Below are 8,277 nucleotides of genomic sequence, written 5' to 3'. Positions count from 1 at the left end.
CCCCATCCACAAACTCCCTCTCTCCTCCCCTCCTCTTGTGACTTTGCAATGAGCAGCAAAACTCCACAGGAGCTGCGGCAACAGCACTAGAGAGTCATCCAGTCCTCCCTCGGAGAGCAGCTCTTTCTGCAGACAGGGATTTATTTTTTTTCTACACATGCATATATGTATTTATTTATTTACTGGGTTGCATTTGTTTTTCCTTTTTTTTAACCCTTTCAGAAAAGCTCCAAACCATCCAAATGACAAGCCTGAGATTTCCCTAAAATAAAATTAACAGCACAGTGGGGTTGGGTTGCTTCCCCTTCCCCCTCAGAAAATAAAGAGGGAGGGGGGAGCAAGTAGGTAAAATCCAGAATAAAATCATATTGCTAGATAACTCACACCAGCCCCCTCTCTCTCTCTCTCTCTCTCTCTCACACACACACTCTCTCTCTCTCTCTCTCTTTCTCCTCCTCCTCTTCTCTGAAGGTGGGTAGCAGGAGCCATGCAACATCTGCAGAACCGGATGGCAAAAGAGCAGGAGGAAAAATAATCCAAGTGGAGTGCTCAGGGGACACTGAGTTCTTTTTTTCTTTTTCTTTTTTTGTTTTTTCTTCTTCTCCTTCTTCTGCATACCTGTGAGATTTGATTTCACATTTTGCTGAGCCCATTTTGGGGCATTTTATTTTTCTTTCTCTTGGGATTTTCTCCATTGCCAGAGGATGTCTCTTGTTGAGAGGATGCTGAAAGGAAGAAGAAACGAATTCTTTGACTGGCACTGAAGGAGGGGGGGGGGGATATTTTTCCCCCCCATTTTTTAGTTTTTTTCATTATTCTTTTTCTCTAGGAAATCGTTAACTGGGGGGGGTTGGTTTCTTTTTTCCCTCCCCCCCTTTTTTTGGAGGGGGATTTCAGAAGATCCATCCTTCTTTCCCCTCCCCTCCAAAGATTTTTTTTCATCCTTCGTCTTTGTGGAAATGTGGACATTTCAGGCAGACAGATTGAGTGGAATTGTCTCTGCTTTAGCAGCTCTTTGTCTCGCCTGCTGTGCGCAAAGGTAAGGATTGCGATCCCAGGCTGCAGGGACAGGGGGGCTAATACAGGATTTGTTTGTTTTGTTTGGGGTTTTCTCCATCGATCTGTATGTGGGAAAGGGGAGGGGGTTCTTTCCCCAAATTTCTTCCCCTGCTGCCTGCTGTTATTTCCCAGTCCGTGTCATTTGAGGGGGAGGAGGGATGCTCATACATGAGATGTGGAGCAGGCGCTCTGCAGACGGAGCCCACCTCGCAGCCCACTTGCAGCGCGTCCCCCCTCCCCTGTACGCAACCTGGGGGAAAATGGCAAAATGAAGCGTTTTGCTGGGGAACATGGTGTCCGTAGGAGCCGATAGAGTGCATAGCACCGAGCTGTGTGCATACGCACCCCAGCACAGGGCTGCCTTGGCCATGCCTGTGTCTGCACACACACAGTACACACTCAGCCACACTCACATCCAAGCGTGCTGTGCCTGTACCAAAGCCCTGGGTCTGCGGTGTATGGGAGGCAATGCCTACGTCTGTGCCTCCATGCAGATTTAAGGCATGCAACATAATCATCTGTGGGTGCGATCCGTTCAGATACATCCCTGCATGTGCGCATTCATCCATGCCCATCCGGGTGCACACACGTGTATCACAACACACCTACCGAGCACAGCACGCTTTACCTGCTCTGTGTGTAGCCATGTCAATGTTTGCACTAATACCCTGCATACTCAAGCTGCAGCTATTCCTGTATATGCCTTGAGCACTCAAAGTGATCCAAGCAACCAGAGGTGCAGGCACCCATCCAGCCTGGACAAGGTGTACAGAGCACACCTGTTTGCTCCAACACAGGCATTTATCCACTGCCTTCACACACAGGAGTAGCGCTGCCTACTCCTCCTTGCCCTCCCTTCTCACACATGCGGCCAGGTGGGTTTGTACCTCTGTGCTGACGGCGTGCATGAAGTCTGCTGGGGAGGGAGCTGTGGCATTTCCTTGTTCAGCCATGCACACTGAGCAGTGCGTTCCCGACGCACACATGCAGGTCCCTGCACAGGCTTGCAGATCTGCATATACAAAGATCTATGTTCCCATAGTTATAAACATGCACATACGCAGATTCATGCCCACCTTACCCACACCATTCATGCATGGTTCCACTGTGTATGGACACATACACAGGCATGCTTAGAGGCAGCGTCCAAGCAAATGCATAAAGAGCAATGCCCATATCAAAAGCCTTGTCTTAGATGTGCCCTTGCATGTGTGTTTATATCTGCTTATGTCCAGGACTGATATTCACCTATAGTCTGCATGTATATCTGTGCACACCTTGGAGACAAAACACTCTTCCATGTGCACATGCCTTCAGCTACTCCCACACATCCCAGCCAGCAGCATGGTGCACATATATGTAGATGTTTGGCTGCAAGTGTATGGGTATATGCAAAACACATGCGCACCCACACAGAGTCAGGGACACAGTATTCAAAAATTCAGTTCACAGGCTGGATGTACGTGCTCCCTAAGCAGATGCAGACCCACATTTGCCAGGAATAACACATGCAGCTGCTCATCCACAGCTGGGCAAATGCACAACTTGCCTGTTCAGCGGGAGGGACGTGGCTTTTTGGATCAAAAGGAACACTGAGAGGCAAGAGACCTTGCCTTTAATCATGATGCCAGTTTATGCCCTCACCGGGCCAACTTGTAGCTGATGAGGAGGAAAGAGCCCCTATATCCCTCTTCCCAGTCTACCACTTTCTGCAGGGCCCCAGGCACATTGGTTACTGTCTCTGCCTCAATTTCCTTGCCTATATTAAGGACGTAACACTGCTTCCTGAGTTTATGTCCTGTGTGAAGCTAAACAAGAGTGTCTAAATCCCTTGAGAAATACAGTGTCTCTATTACAAATATGGAAATCTATGAATATGGAAATCTATGTACATAGGAATGACTGCCTAGAGATGAACAAATGCTGATGCACACTATCAATCCAGAGAGAGCATATATACATAAGCATGTTGCAAAACCTCACATACCTGCATAGAAATTCACAGGTGCAAGCAGACCTTGCAAGCCTAGGCACAGTATTGTGAAAATGTCCACCTGTGCGCACCTCTCTGGCCTTTTTACAGTGAAAAAAGCAATGCAATGAAGAGCTGTACCCTTGTAAGGTGCATGCTCAAGAATGCAGCTCAGACACTTCCCCTCGCAGCACAAGTGCTGAATGGTTTGTCCATGCACCAAAGCTGGGCCTGGGAAGTATGCTGTCTCACATTCGCACATCCCTGTTCAGTTGAGAAATCCCTGCACATACACAGCCTGTAAATCCAGAGCCTTAACACATGCCCAGACTCCCCAGTGGTCCCACATGCCCCCACCCACACCTCTACAGGGAGTCTGGGCACCTGGGAACCCAGTCTCAGGCACCCACAAATGTCTGTTTCTGTGCTCCTGGATAAAATGTGTCCACAGCCCAGTGTCTTGTCATAACCTGATGGAGCAAGATCTGCAACCACAGTCACCTCCACACAGACTTGGATGTGGTCACACACATGCACACACATGTTTGGGCATGTTTCACAGCTATACCCTTGAGCTCCAGCGCTTTCATGTGTCTGCACGTCTGTGTGCACAGGCAGGGAGTCTGTACATCCCCCGTACAGTCAGGAGAGCATGCATGTCTCTCTGTGTGTATGTGTGTGTAGACACACGGACATGTCAGCGCAAACCCCGGTGTCCAGTGAGGCACGGGGCTGGCTGGCAGAGGTAGTGCTATGGTGCTGCTTTCCAGCTTGACTTGGATGGATGTGGGAGGCGGTGTTGACAGGGAGACATGCTGGTGTGGTGGGTGACTGCAAAGAGCAGCAGTTGTCACCGGCAGGGTGTCTATTCTCATGCAAAGCAGGGTACGAGGGTGGCACAGAGGCTGGGTTTTCAGGCAGAAAACCTATATACCCTGCAGCACTGAATAGGTTCAATATTTTTAGCATCCTCTGCTTTCTGGTTTCCCACCTTCAGTTTTGCTTTGGCTCCTGGGCTGTTATCAGAAGGAGCCCCCTTCTTGCTGAAATGGCTGGAGGAGCTGGATCAGTGTTAGGGAGGATGGCTGTCCCCACTGCGTGCAAGTCAGAGGGTTGAGAGGGAAAGGATCCCTGCCCTGGCACAGAGAGCAAAAGATGGACTCTCCTTCCCTGTCTCTGTCTCTTGATTTGCGTTGCTAAGAAGTCACAGTGATGCTGAGTGACAGAAAATTAATTTTTACATGCCAAAGATCACCCATATGTTGAGGCCATAGGACAAAAAGAGCCTTGTTTTTTCCTTTACTCAATAATATGAAGAAATACCTGGGTGCACTGAGAAGCAGAGGTTGCACTGGGGTGTGTGACAGTGCAGGGCGCCAGCTTGGGGGGGACTTGTGTAGGGTGGACCTGAGTGTGGGACAAGTCCGTGCTGTGCAGTGTGAGACTGGGAGCAAGTGCCCAGCGTGGCAGGGGAAGGGGAGCGAGCCCTGCAAGAGAGAGGCTGCAGCCGCCCGGTGCATGTCTTGGTGGAACAGAAAGGATAATTTCTGCCTGTGTGCGTGTGGGTGTGCACCCCACCTATGGGCAGGGCACAGCGAGGCACCCTGAGTGTGCAGGTCAGTGGCCAGGGAGAGGGTGTGCATGGTAAGTGGTGCCCGCGTTGAGGGGGGGTATCCGCCCGACAGGACCGCTGGGATGCAGGCACGCACCAGGCAGGAGTGCGGGCTGATGGAGTTTTAAGTACCCAGGAGTTGGGGTGAGCTGCAGAAGAGGAACCAAAATACCTGCTGAGACTCCTGTGCCACCCCCAAGGATGACTTAGGACCCCTGGCAGCCCCGTGGGGCTCATGTGCAGGCTGGGGACCAAGAGCTGTGCCAGGGACAGAAAATATGAGTGAGAAAGGAAGTGGGGAGGCTGTGCCCATGGCTGGAGTGTCTGTAGCACACACAGGTGCTTTCGTGCTGTGGGACATGAGGGATGCTTTGGCAGCGCTGCCCAGCTGGGACACCCTACCACGGGGTCGGTGACACACGGGATGACGAGGACTCTCTTCTTTTGTTTTTCAGCCCATCCACTGGGAATATTTCTGTGGTGAAAGAGATTGTGGACAAACTGCTGAAGGGCTATGACGTCCGCCTCAGGCCTGACTTCGGAGGTATGGTGATGGATGGTTGCGGGGAACAGAACACGGGGGCCATCGCGTGTCTTGTGCTGCCGGCTCGGCTGCTCGCAACACACACTGACCTCATGAAATGCTCTGACTTCTCCTCCCCCCACTGTTTGCTAGCCCCAACTCCTTCTTCCCTTCTCCCTCACACTTCTTTCTTGCCTCCTGGTTTCCCTCCTTCTCTCACCAGCTCCTCTCCTCCTGCCATAACCAATTTCTGCAGACAGCTGGGGGTTGTCCATGGTGTGATGTTTCTGGGGACATTTTGCTGGGGCGGACACACTCTGCTTTTCCTCGACTCCAAACTTTCCTCCATCGCAGACAACAGGTCACTCTCCTCCACTTCTGTTCCCAATGCCAGATTTTTTAGCTCTTTTCCCTGCAGAGGGTTGGGGTGTCTGTTGGCAGGGCTGTCGGTTGGTCTGTGAGGCTGCCCTCTCAGCAACAATATGGGATAAAATATTCCATGGGGAGCTGATGGCCTCATTGCTTATTGAGTAGGAGATGCAAGGATCTGCAATTCCTCTCTTGTGTCCTGTGAGCAAAAAGGAGAACAGGAAGAGTCTTCTCTTTGTCATCCTGGTGGAGATGAAACATGAAACAATCCTTGGGTACTGTTGTACTCCAGGGTACAGTTGAGATCCATTCGTTGGAGAGGAGCAGGCAGTGGAGAACCATAGCTGACCACACGGGGAGGGGGGTTTGGAGGACTTCTGGCTGCAGCCGGCTGAACAGCTTGGCTGTTTTTTGTCTTGTTTTTGTTCTTTTCTGGGCAACGCTATTTCCTCCTCAAAAGATGTGTGGGATTGGGGGATCTTCAGCCTGCAGGAGGATGGGAACCGCATTGAGATGTCCTTCTCCAGCTGGGAAGGCAGATTTATACTTGTGCTCTTGAAGGGGAGAGATGCCAGGGCCAAGTCCATGGTAATACAAGGGAGGAGTTTTCTCCCAAAGGGCCTGATCCAGAGTTCCTTGAAGCTGGGGGTGAGGGAATATCCCCACTGGTTTCATCAAGTTTTGAAGTCATCTCAGTGTATTTCAGTTTCCCATGACCCCATGAACAAACCCATCTCTCCCTGAAACTCCTGGTTTCCCTGCACCTGACCCAAACCTGTCCCCATCCACTCACTGTCCCTTACCCTTGGCAGAGACTGCCTTCCCTACTCATGCACACCATCACCACTGCCCTCACCACCACGTTCTCCCCCAGGGTGGAGTAGGGGCTTTCAGGCAGCAGTACCAAGTGCCTCATGGAGGACTGTGGGGTGGGGGAGATGCTCATCCCTCCATAGTGCACAGGGTGCATCTGGGAGGTCACTTCAGTGCAGTGGGGAATGCTTCGGGGAGGCTTGCAGCGCTCTGCAAGGAAATAGGGGTTCCTCCTCTCCTTTCTCTACTTTGAACATGGGATTTGATTTAAAGGCTCTGTCTGGGAAACATAAAATGTCCCTATTAGCTGACCAGCCACAATCACAAGAATTGGTGCAGTCACATTTTATGAGGAGGAGAACTGCAGATATGACATAAAAACTGCAAGAAAACCATCTTGTAAGCCATTGAGATGATTATGATACAGTAAAACAGTAGGTGATCTGGCTCCACGGAGGCACAGAGCAGAGGGGTGCAGGGGGGAGCTGTGGGACTGGAGGTCCAGCAGCCCAGGTCCATTTCATGTACTCTAATGCCAGGTCCGCAGGGCATCCTACCCGCACCCTCCCAGGACACAGACCACCCCTTCCTTCAGCCTGGGCAAGGCAGCATGGGGTTTGGTGCAGGCGGTGCTGCTGACCCTGCCAGGTCTGTGTGGTGCACAGGCTGGGCTCAGCAGGCACTGCATCCTTGTTGGCTGTAAAATGGATGTTTTTGGGCAACCATTGCATTTCATTTGATTTTACTCTGAATTCCCAAAGTACAAACTGCATTTTCCCTCACTCAAGCAGAGAAATAGAAAGATGATGGTAACTCTCTTTCCTGCAATCTCACTGTTGCCTTCACCCTTTCTTGTCCTTCCCTCTGCTCGTGAGTGCAATGTCCCGGCTGGCAGCACCAGTGATGGTGCCTTTGGTGCTCGGTGTGCAGGGATGCCCTAACTCTCAGCATGTCTGGCCCCCTCCCCCTGAGGATAAGCTTATCTGGACAAAATTTCCCCTGCAGCATTTACAGATGAGGGAAGGGTGGGCTGAGAGGTGAGTCTGAAAGCTGGAGATCATTAGCATTACAAGCCCAGGGGAAGGGGGTGGAAATTTCCTCGCACCACTGCTGTCCCCAGAGCTCACCAGTTCTCTGAGATTTTGGGCCAAATCCATTCCTAGGAGAAATCCAGTGGGATCACACCAGGATGCATCTAACCCTTTGTGGCTTCTAGTTCATTCACAGCCCTGCTGTGGAAAGGGCGAAGTTCTCCCCAATAAATTGTGTACCTCTGGAAAAGGCACACTTTGGGCAAAGTCCTGGAAGCTGTGTGTATGCAGACCTGCCATCTCTCAGCCCAGCACCCTGAGGACTGGGATGTTCTCCAGGAGCCTGCCCCACAGTCCCCCTCATACTCCACTTGGACCATCCTGCCACCCCTCGGCTGCCTTCCAGCTGGGCAAGATGGGTGTAAGCCATCTCTGCTGCAGAAGGCGATCACTCTTCTCCCACTTGTGCTCTGGCCCCGGGAAGATCAGTCAGGGTGCATTGCAAATGGCTGAGACAACATCTCGGAGGGGTGGCGGGTCCTGCTTAGGACCTGGAGGAACAGCATGGGGCTGTCTCAGGGCTGACCCAGCAGTTACAGAGCGGTCTGGCTGTACAGACAGCTGCCTGCAGGAGGAGTGGACAGGACTGGAGGAAAGCAGCCACCGCTCAGTTTCCTGTGAGCCAGGCTGAGATGCTCCAGAGAGCACCTCTACAAGCCAGAGCCCTCAGTCCTCTGCAGCTCAAAGATGAGGGCATTGGGGGCAGGAAGATCAGAGCAGCAGGTGCTGAGCACCCTGGAGGTGCAGACAGAGAAAGACCCTACCCAGACAGATTCCCACGTGAGAAATGCAAACCACAAAAGTGATAAACCAGGCTGCCCTCCCTTTCTCCCTTCTC

General features: G+C 51.7%; 1 protein-coding gene across 2 annotated transcripts in view; it reads left to right on the top strand.

Moving 5' to 3' along the window:
* The first annotated feature begins 417 nt into the window (after window positions 1-417).
* GABRQ (gamma-aminobutyric acid (GABA) A receptor, theta) overlaps window positions 418-8,277 on the top strand; it is a 76,025-nt gene continuing 68,165 nt past the window's right edge. For both annotated transcript variants that reach the window (XM_009331622.1, XM_009331621.1), the window contains exons 1-2: window positions 418-1,039; window positions 5,099-5,187. In XM_009331622.1, coding sequence (XP_009329897.1) covers window positions 960-1,039; window positions 5,099-5,187 — 169 coding nt within the window. In that variant the 5' untranslated portion in view covers window positions 418-959. The remainder of the gene's footprint in view (window positions 1,040-5,098; window positions 5,188-8,277) is intronic.

This window comes from Pygoscelis adeliae, unplaced genomic scaffold (genome assembly GCF_000699105.1).
Source record: "Pygoscelis adeliae isolate BGI_AS28 unplaced genomic scaffold, ASM69910v1 Scaffold79, whole genome shotgun sequence".
Lineage (NCBI taxonomy): Eukaryota > Metazoa > Chordata > Aves > Sphenisciformes > Spheniscidae > Pygoscelis > Pygoscelis adeliae.
This window is presented reverse-complemented; position numbering and strand designations above follow the sequence as displayed.